This window comes from Carettochelys insculpta, chromosome 1, assembly GCF_033958435.1.
Source record: "Carettochelys insculpta isolate YL-2023 chromosome 1, ASM3395843v1, whole genome shotgun sequence".
NCBI classification, from domain to species: domain Eukaryota; kingdom Metazoa; phylum Chordata; order Testudines; family Carettochelyidae; genus Carettochelys; species Carettochelys insculpta.
This window is the reverse complement of record NC_134137.1, coordinates 45343988-45361486: the sequence shown is the minus strand read 5'-3', so window position 1 is coordinate 45361486 and position 17499 is coordinate 45343988. Positions and strand designations below refer to the sequence as shown.

Here is a 17499-nt window from a genome sequence, read left to right as displayed (position 1 = left end):
AAAACAAGAGAAAAGGTCTGCTGTGCAACTGCAGCTTTTGTCTTCGCCCTTATGCAGCTTGGCTGTATGCAGCAATCATGTTCACTCCTGCCTTATGGTACAGTGGCTTGGGAATACTACCCTTAATTGGACAGCGAACACAGCAGCTCTGCCATGGAACCTGTGGAGGCAAATAGCCCAGCATCTCCATGACACTTTTGATGAGAGCTATGAACTTGGTTACAATGAAGTGAGAGAGTCCACCAACACCTGCTCCGCATCTGGCTAGCCTTGTGTTAGTACTAGCACCACCCAGTCCCCAGCCTGCTTTCTGCAACCCTCCCACTCCCAATGACTCCCTCCCCAAAGTTTCAGTGCACCAAGAAATCAAAGCCACTTAACCAGGTGCATTCTCTGTTGTTTGTGCTTCCCCAACATCGGCTGCTGTGTCTGGCTAGACTCCTCTGGGGTATAAACTAGCTCATCTTGCATATATCTGTGGACAGTGAGTCATTCTCTGGCTTTGGGTCCCCCTTCCCCTCAGCACCCTAATCCAGGATTTCCTTCTTCTGGCTCAGTCCATTCTGGGATGGCCCCATAAACCCAGAAACATCCACAGGGGTCTTAGGAATGGAGGTGGGATTGTCCCCAACTATTTCATCCAGCTCTCTGAAGAACTGACAGGTCATGGGCGAGGCACTGGAGCAGTGGTTTGTCTCTCGCATATCGCGCAAGTGTTTTGCGGCTCCTTCACTTTGATCATGACTGCAGTGCATTCCACTCATAGCCCCTTGCAGTCATGCAGCTCCAAGGATTGCAAAGGGTAGGCCTGAAGGCTGGGCAGGAGAGTTCAAACCAATGACCACAGAGGTGAGAACAAGTATTATGGGACGAGTACAGGAGACGTGTCATACCCTTGCAGCATGCCACAGCTTCCACACTGGCACCCCCGTGTCGTACACAGAGCACAGCAAGCTCTACACTTCTCATCAAGGTGGTTTACCTAGAGTGCAGCAATTGCCGAGCTACTGCACACCAGTGTGAACACAGTGTTGAGAGCTAATTTATTGTGCTGTAACTTGCCAGTGTAGAATTGGACTAAGTCTACACTTCATGCCTGGGACAAGGTGCCTGTGAACAGTTGCAAACTATCTCATTACCCAACTTCAAAATCCTCTTTTGTAGCGAGGCCTACAAAAATTTTGACAACAGTTAGACTGTTGCAGGGCTGAGATTATAGTCTACCAGGGTGACGATTTTGTCTCATTACTCCCTTGTACTTCCACAACTAGTCTGCTTATAGGTCTTTTTTTTTTTTTGCTCTATCTTGTACTTGGACTGTACACTCTTTGGGGCAGAGAGTGTCTTTTTGTTCCATGTTTGTACAGTGCCCACCCCAATGGGATTCTCATCTGTTACTGGAGCCCTTACCTGCTATGATAATCCAAATAATAACGCCAGCCTTCTATTATTTTGATGACTGTCATTCTGCACACAGCCCTTTACGAAAAGAACCTCTCCCAACTCCACTAATTACTTCACCAAATATCCACAGCTCTGAGTGCATGTGTAGTGCTGGGGCGGTGGGGGGAGGGTGGCAAAATCTGATAGAGGGGTATATCCAGATCAGTGCAGTAGGGGCAAAAGAAAGCCTGTAATATAGTGACTTACAATGGGAGGTAGGTGCTTTTGAAAACTGTAACCTGTGAGTTTGCCTACAGGAAAACTAAAGCAATATAACTGTCTAGAGAAGCACATACTTAAATGATCTAAGCACTGAGGATGGCTGAGGCATTTTAATGTGTTCTGAAAGGGTGTAACTAGAAATAATTGGATCAAATTAAACAGAAAAATTATGACTTGTGAAAAATTTAACATAAGTCCAATGTACTGTGGTTAAGTTCATAAGGGTAGCTCTTGTCTGAGTTATTTATATATGACCGGATAAAACGTATTCAAATATGTTCCTTCCAAGTTCATTTTGCAATGGCAGTGGGATCAATAAGATGACCAAAGAAAAAGTAGGTATCAAAATGCCTATACCTTTATTAAAAATTATTTATTCAAAAGATCCTGTCCAAATTTAGAGATTAAGAACTGGAAATATTTGCATACAATTAAATGTAATTTGAAAATTCAAAGATTTTTAAAAATTTATATTACCCTCAGGACCACACAATTTTATAGCATACTCCAAACTGTCCATCACATAAACAAAAAGGCTGCACCTACACTAGCAAGTTCTTTCAGAAAATCAGGCCCTTTTTTGAAAGAACACACAGAGCGTTTACATACAAAATGCACTCTTTCTATCCAAAAATCGAAAGAATGCAGCTCTTCTTCTGGAAGCCCTCTTCCACTCCCGGATCAGGAAGAGATCCTCCTTTCAAAAGCTTCTTTTGAAAAAAAAAGCAAGTGTAGACTCTCTGCAGGCTCTTTTTTTAGAAAAAGCAGCCCTCATGCTACTGGATTTTGCGATCCCTGGCACACTCTTTTGAAAGAGGGGGCGCTGTGCGAACGCTCTCTATCGAAAGACAATCCTCCGGAATATCATCGTTTGAAGTATTGCTGTAGTGGAGACGCACCCAAAGAGTACCATGCAACTCTCAGTGCTGTCAAAGGAAGTCTTTGCCTTAGTTTTAATGAAAGTGAAATTACAATTTTAACTTTGGCTTCTGCTTTATAATACAGAACTCAGGAAGCACTGTCATGTATCTTGAAAAAAAAATCACAAACTGTGCCTTGTCTAAGTGCACAGGTGTTGATATTCCAAGTTAAGCAATGAGTGTGTCTCAATGGAGGAAAGGATTGAGACAAAAGAGAGACAGCGTAGTATGTGGGATTTAGAGAAATGTACGGACTCAAGACTCCAGGGACAGACACACTATTTTTAAAACACAGAACTAAAAAACTTACCCCAAACCCTGTAGCTAAAGGCCGTGAAGCTGATGTGCCTGGAATTTTGGCTGTTATCTTGGCAGAAGCAAAGAAACAAATCAACCGTAGTTACTCAGTCTTTTTACATATGTTAATAAAATGAGCTCATAGAAATGATCATGCATTAAAAAGAGTACAGAAAAAGTTCTATAGTGACATCTCTACGTTTAGCTTTATTTGTATAAACCACCGCTACTTCTACAAAATACAGTAAACCCTCAACTTAATGGACTAATGGGGGGTGTCCGTTAAGCCTGGATGTGCATTAAATCAGAGCGTTTACTACAACCCACCCCCACCAGGCTCCCTGTAGCTACCTCCCAGCCCCCTCAAAAAAGCTCACTATTTGCTGCCACTGCTGGGGGCCCTACCGCGGCAGGAAGGGTCCCACTGTGCTAGGCCTGGAAAAGCCACCTCCACCGCTGGAGCCACCATGCACTTCTTCCACCGGGATAGGATGCACATGAGTACCATCCACCCATGAATTTGTGCATGGCAGCTCTGGGGGAGGAGATGATGGCTACATGCTGCGATGGCTCTGCAGTGGTAAGTCCATTGTGGGGTGGGGTATTTAGGATTTTACGGGTCCCAGTTAAGCAGACTTTGTGAACAGGCTCTGTTGTTCCCAAAGTTTGCTAAATTGGGGGTTTGTAAAATTGAGGGTTTACTGTATGCACTTTTCTGGTTATTGAACTTCACTAGTCTTGAAAATTTCAGCTCTTGTTTAGACACACAAGGTCCCTAGAATATATATTTCAAATATAGGGTCTCCTATGCCAGTTTTCCATTTGTTTTGCAAAAGACTGTCGAGTTTTGAAGTTATAACTAAATACAAGTAATCAAAATAATTTGAATAAAATTAAGTTACAAAATACTCCAGAGTTCTACACATGATACTCCATTCTCCATCCAACCCTTGAGGCCTGAAGTCCAGGCCAGCTTCCTTCTGGTTGGATGCACTATGTGGGGACACTTTTTAGAATGAAATAACAGATTCTCATCAGTATCTGGCTCATTTTATCATACAGCAATAAGGCAGTAGTTCCCTGTGGTGAGGCCACTCTGCCATGTAGCAAGGCCAATCCATCACAAAGACCTATAGGGGATATACAGAGGAAGTAGTGCTGGGAATGAACGGTGCCTGGAAGGAAATTATCCTGTCCTATCTTTAAGTGCCTGGGGCCAGAGTAATGCAGAGGGGGTGGAGCAAAGATCCACCATTACTCCACCAAATGGGAATCAGCTGGACGAAGGGAACCAACTGATATACGCTGTCTCCTTCATCATCTCAGGGAGATGCTGGCAGACAATGAATAAGTAGGGGAATGCGGCCTGCTAGATCCTCCAAGCCTCAGATTTAACTGAGGAAAAAGGGGCTAGCTGAGGCAGAAGCTGGCAAAGGACCTACCGCTGGCTGAATTAGCATTGAACCCCAGTGAGGAGGGCTGGGGCTCTTGCTATCAGGGGAGTGACACATTTTCATTAAAATGTATAACCTGCTGCATGAGGGAATGTCTGGAGCATAAGCTCAGGTCCAGGAGATGGTCTCCCAAATTGTACAAAATGCTGAGGAGGACTTTTATAAGAGGCAGAGCAAGGTGACATTTGTTCCTTCAGATAACTCATACATTGTAGACAACTTTATACCTAAAACTCCACAGACAAACGCCATGTTTCTACACATGCCACTTTCACTTCTTCCCGAAAATTTTCGGGAAGAAGGGGCCTCCGGAAGGAGGACTTCCTTCTGGAAGACCCCCCCACTTCTACACATTGTTTTGGAGTCTGGAAGAACATGTTCCGGACTCCAAAGCACATGCCCTTATGCTAATGAGGTGCCAGAAATTTGCATCTGTGCCTCATTAGCATGCCACTTTCGGAGAAAGTGGAATGTGTAGAAACAGCCAGGGGTGCATGTTCTGGAGTCAAGGTAAGTCTGGTGAGTGATTGAGAGGGGCACTTCCTGACAGGTGAACATATTGGATCAGAACAAAGGTCTGGTGCTCTGTCTTCCAACAGTGGTGAAATGTTAGGTGCTTCAGAAGGAATGAACAGAACCGAATCATCAAGTGATCCAGCCCCTATCCCTCATTCCCAGCTTCTAGCAAGCAGGAGCTGGAACACCATCCATGCCCATCATGACATTAATGACCCTATCTTCCATGAATTTTTCTAGTTCTTCTTTGAAACATGTTACTCTTGGCCCTTACAATATCCTCCAGAAAAAAGTTCTGCAGGTTGACCGCGAATATTTTTTCTGCCTCACCTCCACCACCCAGTCATACTATCCAAGTAAGGATTACACACATCTTATGGTGGAAGTTTAAAAGCCTCAGGCCATAAGCTCTAATAATTTTGGGCATATATCTCACATAAATGGCTAAATGTTCTATTATCATTTTAGTGATCCACTGAGAGTGAGACCTGCCCAAAGAAAGTCTGTGGAGAGCCAAGATTAGAACCCAGATCACCCGAGAATATTTACAAATGCTGCAATATAAAGTTTACTTACTGGGGGTCTTCTACCATGACTAGTTCTCACAGCTTGCTGAAAAGCTGTATCATTTTCTAAATCCTGAAACAAAACAAAAACATAAGACCTGTTGAAACAAGACAAATAAAAATGGACATATGCTCCTACAGTACTTTACTATTGCCCGGGAGATGAGGAATAGAAGAGAAAGTGAGGAGAGTTACTGAGACCTGGCTGGAAGGGGAACTACCTCCAGACCAGGAAAGGGCATTTAAATGTGTTCCTATCTGTTTCCAGGACTGGTTTTGTGCCCTGTGGCAGCTCCTTCAGTCCTTGATCTTGGCCTCTTTTCTACCACCCCATCTCCCCACAAGGCACGCACAAGTATATTTCCACTGTGGAGGCAATAGATCTGTGTTCTGATGCCAAGTTACAGTCAGCAGTGGCAATAAGTTACTCTTGCACAACTTATCAAGAACTTCTAGTTTATAAAGAGCAGTGTCAGAACTGAGTAACTACTGAAGAGCAATACAACCTTGGGAGAAAACTGAGCTTGATTTATAAGACTAGTGGTGAGCACTAATGTTTAACTAATCCCAGTGTGCAGCTCATATTGCTATTCCAATGAGCAAATTTAAAAACAAACATTTGTTGGGTATTCTGGTATTTATATATTTAAACCTGCATGATGTAGTATAACTCATTAGCTTATGGAGGAAGAAACAGTATATTAAAATACACTATGGCTGGGTCTACACTTGCCCCCATCTTTGAAGGGGACTTGTTAATCAGGGCGATGGGAGATTAGTAATGAAGTGCTGCAGTGAATATGCAGCACTTCATTCGGTTAATTCTCCCACACAGCAATTTCAAAGTGTCAGACTTCAAAGGGCTGGCATGCACATAACCACGGGCACTTTGATGTGCCTACGCTACTTCAAAGTGCCTTTTCTCCCCAAAATTTTGAGGAGTAAAGGCACTTGGAAGTGCCCACAGCTACACATATGCCAGCACTTAGAAGTCTGACACTTCAAAGTTGCTGCAGGGGAGAATTAGTTGGGGGCAAGTGTAGACAAGCCCTATGATTGGCAGTAGACTAGATAACCTATTATATCTTTTACATCATGTATTTCTATGATTCTATTATTTCACATACAGGCACATGCATTGAGAGACAGCTTTAGGGTAAAATAAATGAGTGCTAGAATGCTGGACCTAACAAGTTCAAATTGTTCAACATTGAATAGAAACTATTAACTGAAAGCTTAGTTGGTATTCTTATTGAATTGGGTTAAATGATTTTATGCCACAGTAATTTTCCAAACAATGTTTATTTTAATAGAATTCACTGTGCCTAGATTTTACCCAAGCTGCCAAAACATAAAGCTCCTAAAACTCTGCTTTAAACAATTACAATATATTTCAAAAAATTCTGATCTTCACAGTTGAAGGTGCCTAACAAAATCATCTCAGAGTAGAAAATCACCAATTAAATTATAACCACACAAAATGATCTGAAACTTGGAATAAATCTGCACAGATAGATGGAGGGAAAAATAACTTCAAAGCAGCGATGCTTCCTTGTTTGCTTCTAATAATATCTAAAGCAGTATCAGAATGCCAACTCCAGTGAAGACTCTCTTATGTCATACACAAAGGTATGCATACTTACATAAAAACTGAGAAATGGTAAATTATTTTACCTCTGTGTCAAAGGTTGGATTATAGTCATTGTAGCCAGAATAGAGATCATCTTCATCTACTTTAGGTGCCAGATGGACATTTTGCATCATTTTTACCTGAGAAACATTGATTATGTCAAATATTTGATCAGCATTAGCATAAGCCTCCTTACAACTGTAAAATATGAATAGTAAAGTACAAAGGTTTTTTTTAGTTCACAAGGACTAAAACTTTAGGCCTCATCCAAACCTTACTGCAATGAAACCCAAACTTTGCTAGGTTTTGAATTAAACCCTGACAAAAAGCTTCAATGTATACTTAAACGGGCATTGTCCACTTGAAATCTAGCCTGTTTGAAAAAGTAACAAGCCCCATGGAAGTCAAGGCACTTCTGAGCAGATCTGAACTATACCCAGTAAGAAAAATGGACTAATAATTGGCGCACTGCTCTTGCTAATCAGGCAATTCCTGTGATCTGTCTTTGCCGTTACAGATACGGAACTTAGGCACCGATGTTACTACCACCAAATGGTTCACTCCTCCACAGACATAGTGATAGGGATTAACGGAATTCCTCAAACATGGTGTGCCATAACCCTCTCCCCAGCACTATGGGTCTCCCTGGGATAGTGTACAGTAACAACTGGAAACAGAGCCAGTGCTATGGGAACTGGCACTAGTAGGGGAGGGAAAGGATTTAGGATGTGTAACAGCAAGATACACATGTAAACAAAGATCGGAGAGGTAGCCGTGTTAGTCTATAAGGTGCCACAGGACTTCTTGTTGTTCTCAAACGTACAGAACATCAGATATTTTGGAGCATAAGCTTTTGTGGGCAAAGACCGGTTCATCAGATGCTCCAAAATAGCTGCTAGTCTATAAGGTGCCACAGGACTTCTTGTTCTTAATGTAAACAAAGGTGAATGTAAGACACTGCACCAATAAGTATGGCCTTACGTGGATACAAAATTTGTATACACATTTGCAAAAACGATCCACAGATGGCTGCATCCTCATACACTGATACAGTGATAAAGCAGTTAATGGCAAATTTTCAGGGTTCAAGATACAAAATTCACACCCTCACCCACAGAAATGAAACACAGATATAAGCATCCATATCCACAGGTGCCAGTCTCTACTGGTGAGAGCTGCTGGGTGGGGGTAGGGCTCTGGAAGTTCAGGTCATGATATACAGGTATGGTTCCTGAGCTGGCGAGGGGCATGGTCAGCCTACCGCTCTCCTTTTATCCTTGCTTCTTCTCTCCTCCCCTCCAGGAGTCCAAACCACCCCCCATGACTTTCAACCCGTGGGGACCCAGCACCCACAGCTCCTGGTGTGGTCACAGAGCCTCCAGCCTGAGGGATCGTGTAGCCCATCACCACAGTGGCTATACACCCAACCCTGCCCCCCTCTCCACTCCATCCCGCACTTCAGTTTCTTACAGTTCCTGTTCCATCACCGCCTGGGGGAGGTGGGGCACGACATAACGACAGTACCCGCAGCACCGGCGATCATCTAAGTGGGTCTCCCCCAGGAAAGCTCGCGACCTAATACATGTATTAGTCTTTAAGGTGCTGCAAGACCGCTTGTTAGTTGTGAAGCCACCGACACACCCGGCTCCCCACCAGAGGAATGACAGTACCTGTAAGACAGGCACGTTACTTTCACCGCCGTATTTAACTTAGTGCCAGCCAGGCTGCCGGGTGTCTGAACGCGCCCAGCCGCAGGGGCCCACAGCTTAGAGCCGCCCCAGCAGAGCCCAGCTTCGGCTCAGCTAGTCCGGGACACCAACCCCGGCACCGTTAGCTCCGGCTCCCCAGTACTGCCCCGCCCCGCTCCGCTCCCTGCAGCTGCTTAACCTCCCGCGTCTCAGCGCTCCGTCTGCACCTGGCGCGGCAGCCCGACCGGAGACCCAACTAGCAGGAAAGCCGGCGACGCGCCTGCACAGCACGGGCTGTGGGCAAGGGTCCCACCCCTGGAACACCCAAGGAACTCGAGCCCATAATTCACCGCGGCGAACGGAGCACGAAGGGCGCAGAGTGCCTGGTTGCCAGGAGACGAGAGCGACTCAGGAAGGGCCAATCCCGCATAGCGTCAGAAATAGCCTTAAAAACCGCGAGAAGGCCTGTGGCACGGCCTTCTGCGACTCTGCCCATGCGCGAGCGATTGGCGCATGCTCAGTAGCAAGGCTGGTAGCCGTGGTCCGCATTCTGCCCGGACCGTCAGAAGCTGGTCCCTAATCGAAGGGCGTGGCCCAGGAGAAGAGTCGGACGCAGGGCGTTGCTTTCAGAGGCCTCCTCTGGTCCGGTGGTACCGCAGCAGGGAAGCCGCAGACTTCTGCTTGCTGGAGACAGCTTCGTATTCTCTGCACTCCCTCGTCAGTTTCACCAGAGCCAAGCCCCCCTCCCTCAACTGTGGTCCCGCCTCTGGACAGAAAAAGGCACAGGGAGCAATAAGCACCAAGCAGAAGCTCCTGCATGACCCACATCCAGAATTTGAGTGGATGATCAGATGAACATTAATGCCCCGTGCCCTGCTGTGACTACCAGAGCTTATGCAAGTGCTGAACCTTGAATAAGGGTTGAGCAATTAATTCTATTTTTGTATTTACCACTGGGGCAACAGAGATCTAGAGTTTGCCACAATTGTAGAAGGATATTGCTAAGTTGGAGAGGGGTCAGAGAAGAACCCTGAGTGATTAAATAGTTATAGCTTTAAACAATTGACCCATGGAATTCAATCTGTTTAGTTTAGTAAAGAGGAAGTTAAGGGCTGACTTGATTCTTCTGCAATTATCTATGTGGGGAATAAATAAATATCTAATCTAGCAGAGAAAGATGTATCACAATCCAATGAGTGGAAGTTGAAGCTAAACTAATCAGATTGAAAATAAGGTATACATTTGTAATTGTGAGAGAAATTAGTCATTGGAATAATTCAATCACTGGTCATGATGGATTTTCCATCATAGATAATCATGGGTCGGGGGGGACCCCATAGCATGGGGATGCAAGCTCCCCTCTCCACAGCCTGTGGCGCTGGAACTATTTTTAGGGTTAGGGTGTTGAGCTGCACTCCCTAATGCCTATTTGCCTAACCTGCTGCAGGCCAGGGTCACATAAAGGGTGGCCAGCTCTCCCACACTGGATGCCTTTGCTACAAATGTTGCCCATTCAGTTCAGTCCAGTCCAGTTCAGCAGACAATACTAGCCACAACATGTCCAGTTCAGCAGACAACACTAGCCACAGCTAGAGATGACTGCAAAGCCCCAAGCTGGTGGCGGAACGTGAGCAGCAGAAGAGCCTCCAAGGCCAGGGGCCTGGACTGCAGGCTGCAGAGCTAGGGCTGCCATTTCCAGAGGGTGGGGCGGGGGGGGGGGGGGGGGGGGACGGGACGACTACAGCTGGGCACAGGTTGAATTAATTTAAATCAGGTCAATTTAAATAATTATTTAAATAACCCAAACTCATTTACTTAAATAAAGTTGCCAAAAAAGTTAAAACTTATAGTACTTAGAATCTGAAGAAGTATGTCTTACCCACGAAAGCTCATTACCTAATAAATAAATTTGTTAGTCTTTAAGGCTAAGTTTAGTCTGGTTGTATACTTCAAAATAATTTATGCAATTTGCACAATACTTAACTTCCCCCCCCCCCGCAGAGCCCCGAGCCACCCCCTGGTGGCTTAACCCTCCCTCTGCATGATCCCAACCTACTTTCTGGTGGCTTAATGCCCCACACAGTCCCAGCCTGCTTAAACTCCACCCTCCCCCAAGCCACCTCACACCCTAACTCCATTGCATTGCTGCCTTCTCCTCCATGTGCCTCCCTTTGCTGGCATTTCAGCAGGGCAGGTGGGGTGGGGAGGGAGCTGAGAAGGAGTCAGCCAGAGGCAGCAGCATCCAGAGCTGCAAATGGTTCTTAAAGAGCCATATGCAGCTTGGATGGAGTTGCCCAACCAGCTTTAAAAAATGGCACCACTACCACATTAATTGCGCCCTGAAAAAAGGTGCCAAAATGCTGTTCCGGGGAGTTCTGGCAGAAAAAAAGCCCTGTGCCTACTTGAATTATAAGATGCTAAACTTAGTTAACTAATTAAACAAACTGTAAGGATTAACTAAGGTAAAGGGTTTTTTTTTTTCCTAGCAACATCCAGCACAGAGGGTGGACTAGGACTGGCAGCTGGAAACTGTTGGCTTCTAAATAAGCTTGATATCTAGAAGCCTCTGCTGATTGGCTGAGCCTCAATAAGAGGAAGGACTTTGAGGCAGTTCAGGGCTTTGTAAGCAGTGTCCAAGCAAACAGGTGAGCTTGTGAACAGGGAGTTTAGCAGGGGCCAGGGACCCTTGCCTTTCTTTTAAATTCCTTTTCTAGGATGGGAGGCATGGATAGTGACAGGGCTGCTGTTGTTACCTGCTCGGGATGTGCCATGTTTGTCTTCCTCCCCAAGAAAAGAAGGGATTTCATCTACACTAAGTGCAAGCTGCTCTCTGTTTTAGAAGAAAAAATTAGAGGACTGGAGGCTCAAGTGTTAACCCTACGCTCAGTCAGGGAGGATGAAGATTTCCTTGACAGAAGGGAGCATTTAATCTTGCAAGCACAGCAGGCAGAAGAACCGGGGAGGGCAGTAAGGGATGTAGAAGAGAATTGGCAGCATGTAACTTCTAGACGAAAAAGAAGGCCGGTACATGAGTCCCCCATCCACATAGAGATAAGTAATCACTTTCAGGCTCTCTCCACTGGTTCTGTGGTGGTGAATGCTTTAGAAGGAGCTTCACAGGGAAAAAATTGGAGGGGAACTGCTTCTACTGCAAGACATGGGATGTGTAGTCCTAGGGGTGGGGTTCAATGACCACCACCCCCAGAAGAAAAAGATGGGTGGTGGTGGTTGGGGACTCCCTCCTAAGAGGGACTGAACCATCCATCTACTGACCGGACCTGGAATCTCGTGAAGTGTGCTGTTTACCGGGAGCTCAAATTCAGGATGTGACTGAAAGCCTTACAAAACTGCTCAAGCCCTCAGAATACTACCCCTTCCTACTTCTGCATGTGGGAACTAACAAGATGGCCAAGAATGACCTTGAGTGGGTTACTGCGGATTATGTGGTGCTGGAAAGAAGGGTCAAAGAATTTGGAGCGCAAGTGGTGTTCTCGTCCATCCTTTCTGTTGAAGGGAAAGGGCTAGGTAGGGATCGTCAAATTGAGGAAGTAAATGCATGGTTATGCAGGTGGTGTCAGAGAGAGGGCTTTGGATTCTTTGATCATGGGATGCTGTTTCTGGCACAAGGATTATTGGGAAGAGATGGGGTCCACCTAACCAAGAGAAGAAGGAGCATTTTCACAAGTAGGCTTGCAAACTTAGTGAGGAGGGCTTTAAACTAGGTTCGCTGGGGGATGGTGACCAAAACTGTGAGGGGAGAAAGGAACTTGGAGGCCAGGAAGAAATGCAAAGAGGAATGCACAACAAAAGTGGACCCTTGGCTCTAATAGAGAGGGCAGGGAGATCAACTGGTTGTCTAAGGTGTTTGTACACCAATGCCAGAAGACTGGGTGACAAGCAGGAAGAATTAGAAGCCCTGGCCCAGTCCAAGAACTATGATTTGATTGGGATAACAGAGACTTGGTGGGATGACTCGCATGACTGGAGCACTGTCATGAAAAGGTAAACTGTTCAGGAAGAACAGGCAAGGGAGAAAAGGAGGAGTTGCACTGTATGTAAGAAAGCACTATGATTGCTCCCAGTACATAGAGGGGAAAAAAGCCTGTTGGGAATCTATGGGTCAAGCTTAGTGGTGTAGGCAACATTGGAGATATGGTGGTTGGTGTCTGCTACAGGCTGCCAAATCAGGATGATGAGGTAGATGAGGCTTTTTTTGGACAACTGAGAGAAGTTTTCAGATCACAGGCTTTCGTTATCATGGGGGACTTTAATTACCCTGACATCTGTTGGGAGACCAATATGGAGGTACACAAGCAGTCCAGGAAGTTTCTGGAGAAAGTTGGGGATCATTTCTTGGTACAAGTGCTGAAGGACCCAAACAGAGTTCGTGCGCTGCTTGATGTGCTGCTTACAAACAGGGAGGAACTCATAGGGAAGGTAGAGGTGGGTGACAACCTGGGAAGCAGTGATCATGAGATGGTAGACTTCAGGATCCTGACCAAAGAAAGGAAAGAAAAAAGCTAGACATACATAAATCCATGGGCCTGGACCTAATTCGTCCCAGGATTCTGAGGGAGTTGGCATACGTCATTGACGAGCCCTTGGCCATTATCTTTGAAAAGTTGTGGAGATCAGGAGAGATCCCGGATGACTCGAAAAAGACAAATGTAGTGCCCATCTTTAAAAAAGGGAAGAAGGATGATCCAGGGAACTATAGGCTGATCAGTTTTATGTCAGTCCCTGGAAAAATCATGGAGGGCTCCTCAAGGAAGTCATTTTGAGGCACTTGGAGGAGGGGAAAGTGATCAGGAATAGTCAGTATGGATTCATGAAGGGCAAGTCATGCCTGACCAATCTGATTATCTTCTACCATGAGATAACTGGCTCTGTGGATAGGAGAAAATCAATGGATGTGATTTATCTTGACTCTAGCAAACCTTTTGATACAGTCTCCCACAATATTTTTGTCAGCAAGTTAAAGGAATGTGGATTGGATAAGTGGATGGTAAGATGGATAGAAAGCTGGCTACAAGGTCAGGCCCAGCGGGTAGTGATCAATGGCTCGATGTCGGGATGGCAGTTGGTTTCTAGTGGAGGGCCCCAAGGTTCAGTTCTGGGTCCAGTTCTGTTCAACATATTTATCAATGACCTGGCTTAGGGGTTGGATTGCACCCTCTGCAAGTTTGCGGATGACACTAAGCTAGGGAGAGAGGTAGATAGGCTGGAGGGTAGGGAGAGGGTCCAGAGTGACTTAGACAAATTGGAAGACTGGGCCACAAGAAATCTGATGAGGTTCAATAAGGACAAGGGCAGAGTCCTGCACTTGGGCCGGAAGAATCTCGAGCATTGTTACAGGCTGGGGTCCGACTGGCTCAGTGGTAGTTCTGCAGAAAAGGACCTGGGAGTTGTAGTGGACGAGAACCTGGACATGAGTCAACAGTGTTCCATTGTAGCCAAGAAGGCTAATGGCATATTAGGTGGCATCAAGAGGAGCGTTGCCTGTAGATCCAGAGAAGTGGTTATGCCTCTTTATTCAGCTTTGGTGAGGCTGCATCTGGAGTACTGTGGCCAGTTCTGGGCCCCCAATTATAGGAAGGATGTGGACACACTGGAGAGGGTCCAGCGGAGGGTGACCAAAATAATTAGGTGGCTGGAGCATATGACCTATGAAGAAAGGTTGAGGGAATTGGGTCTGTTTAATCTGCAGAAGAGAAGACTGAGGGGGAATTTGATAAAAGCCTTCAACTTACTGAAGGGAGGTTGCAAAGAGGCTGGAGAGAGGCTGTTGACAGTGGTCACGGATAGCAGAACACGGAACAATGGTCTCAAGTTGCGGTTGGGAAGGTCCAGGTTGAACATTAGGAAAAACTTGTTCACTAGGAGGGTGGTGAAGCATCGGAATGGTCTACCCAGGTAAGTAGTGGAGCCTCTATCCCTGGAGGAGTTTAGGTCTCGGCGCGACAAAATCCTGGCTGGGCTGATCTGATGGGGTTTGGTCCTGCCTTTGGCAGGGGGCTCGACTTGATGGCTTCTTAGGTCTCTTCCAGCTCTATTGTTCTATGATTCTATGAACACAGGAAACAGCTTGGGAATTTACATATCAGATGACACTTATACTGAAAGGCATAGAGGACCTTGAAGAATGATGCATTGCAAAGTGAATTATCTAAGTTACTGACCGTTGATGCACTCAGCCATATCCACATGTTCATCTACATTAATTTTTCCCCAATAAACAGTTCTTCTTGTGATATTTCATTCTTGCATCTCAGCCCCACATCATCTTCTTGCACTGCTTACAATTGATGCGTTTTTCTTTTTTCCAGTCAACAAATTTCTTCAAACATTCCCAGATAGGGTCTCTCTTATGCCCAGAAGCCATGACAGTTTGTCTGTATTAAAAGTAGGGGGAGTATAGGAACGTGTGTTTGTGCTGAATAATGTCTTCCCTTTTTCTTTCCAGTCCACTCCACTGTTCCTGTCTATGCTGCTTCTGTCCTTTCCGATACATGCTCTCTCTTTAAGGCAATGTCTTAACTAACTTCTCTGACATGCTTGGTGGAGGTCCACCACCCCATAAGTACAGAACAAAGGCAAACCTATACAGTTTGTGTCTTTCTTTGCATGTTACTTTGCAGTCTGTGGAGAAACAGAAATTGCAAGCCCAGAAGTTTGAAGAAGGAAGTGCTAGTAATTAGAGTGGACAAACTAGAGCAGGGGTTGGCAACCCCCAGCATATGTGTCAGCACTGGCACACCAGTTGCTTCTCAGTGGTATGTGGCAGGAGCTCAGTCCTGCCCTGCCCCTCATCCACTCATGCAGTATGGGAGCAGAGGGGGATGGTCAAGCATTTCCCCCATGCCAGCCAGAGAGACAGGCACAGCACCTGTGCCACCTCCCTACACTTCCTGCTCCCTCCACGTGGAGCAGAAAGCTTGCTAAGTCAGGGTGGGGGAGGTTCTGGGTGGCAGAGCTGCCAGCCAGTGGGTGGGGAGGGGAAAGGGGCTCAGCTCTGTGGCTGCTGGCAGAGTGGCAGCATTGTGTGGGGAGTGCAGCAGGGCAGGGGGTTGCTCTGTGGATACAGCTGTGGAGCCAGCTGGCAGGGCTTCATGCACTAGCCGGGGTCCCATGTCTGTGGGACTGCCCCAGCCAGGCACCCCTGGACCCAGTTGAGGTCTGTGGGGCTGTCCCAGCTGGGGTCTCCTCTCAATCTGGTTCCCTTGACTGGAAAACTGCCCCAGCTAGCTGCCAGTGAGGCACCCTCCAGACCCAGCTGGGGTCTGCAGGGTCTGCTGGCATGGCACCCCTCAGACCAGGCTGGCTTTGCGGGGCTCTATGCCCCAGCTGGCTTCACAGGGCTCTTCTGACCCCAGCCAGAGTTCCTGTGGTTGCAGGGCTCCTAGTGGGGCTCCCTGCCACAGCCAGGCTACCTGCTGGCTACCCACTGTGGGGCTCCTGACTGGGGCTGGGCTCCCAATAGTGGAGCACCTCCCCGACCTGGCTCCTTGCCCTGTGGCTGCCCCGGGCGTGCCCAGAGCAGACTGGCAGCAGAGCTCCCTGCCCCCAGCAGGGCTGCCCTGTGGCTTGCACAGATGGAGCTCTCTGGTCCAGTTGTCTTCTGGTCCAGCAACATCAGGACACGGGATGTTGCCAGATGTGAGAATGCCGGACGAGAGTTTCAACGTACATTAATAGTGGACACTTCGCTACTGCTTGCTGACTCAGTCCAGTTGGCAAACAAAGAGGGACCATGGCAGGGTGGGGTGGAGGCTGGACCAAGAGGGATCCTAGCAGGGGCCGGCTCAGCAACCACACCTGGGCTCCGGGCCTGTGCTGCCCATCTCCTACCTGCCCTGCCCTGCTCCCCTGAGTCTGAGGGGCAGGTGCTTCTCATTGTCTGCCTCCCCCCTGCACAGACAAGTGTATGTGTCTCACATCTGCCCCACAGCCTGGGGGGACTGGGGTATGTCACCTTCCTCTGCCAGATGATGGATGTTGCTGGACCAAAGTATCTGGTGTAAGAGGTTCAACCTATATTAAAATCCTGAACATTTTTAGACAAATAAAAACCCAGACAGATGGAGATTTAAAGACATAAATAGTAAATCTCGACATCTTTATTTATTGAAGAAGCTGTATTATGTAGGACTATTAGTGACTTTAAAAAGTATCACCGGCACTCAGCTCATACATAGAAGTTGAAAGGTCACAGTCTGGCAATCCACTTCAGAAAGGTCACTGACCCCGATCTAAATCAGGAATGAAGATATTGAACAGAAATGACTCCTTTGAGAGAAACAGGAGCATGGCCAGGTCATTAGCCCACCTGTCCTGTGGGCACTGAGATATCTGGATACCACAGACATGATGAAAGAGGTCAATTTACCCACTTCCTTACTGGCAAAAATATACAGAGACAGTTATTTACCTACATTTTGCAAATTTTGAATATTTGTTAAGGCATTGTTAGTGGAATTAGAAGGGCCCAGGACCTGTAGTTTTTCACCTTTAACATATGCGTGCATGTGCATTTGTATGTGCACACATCTGCATACCCATTGGGTGCATCTATACTAGGAACTAACTTCAAAGTTAACTTTGAAGCAGCCAGCAGAGTTTACACACATTTTCCCTTACTTGGAAGTTAACTTCAAAGTAGGCAGCCCAACTTTGAAGTCCTTACTCCATTCTCAGGAGTGGAGTAGTGCCCTACTTCAAAGTTTAACTTCAAAGTAGGGTGTGTGTAGATGCTCAGCTTCGAAG

At 46.5% G+C, this 17499-nt stretch overlaps 1 protein-coding gene across 4 annotated transcripts in view; it reads right to left on the bottom strand.

The window, feature by feature from the left end:
- Nucleotides 1-9194, bottom strand: part of IFT88 (intraflagellar transport 88) — an 82709-nt gene extending 73515 nt beyond the window's left edge. For 2 of the 4 annotated variants that reach the window (XM_074985271.1, XM_074985300.1), the window contains exons 1-4: nt 8964-9091; nt 7093-7188; nt 5429-5491; nt 2896-2952 (exon numbers count right to left, since the gene is read on the bottom strand). In XM_074985271.1, the coding sequence (XP_074841372.1) occupies nt 2896-2952; nt 5429-5491; nt 7093-7182 (210 nt within the window). In that variant the 5' untranslated portion in view covers nt 7183-7188; nt 8964-9091. Of the gene's footprint in view, nt 1-2895; nt 2953-5428; nt 5492-7092; nt 7189-8718; nt 8868-8963 lie in introns of those variants that run through there. The other 2 variants (XM_074985281.1, XM_074985291.1) reach the window with 2 other exon arrangements.
- Between the last annotated feature and the right edge of the window lie 8305 nt (nt 9195-17499).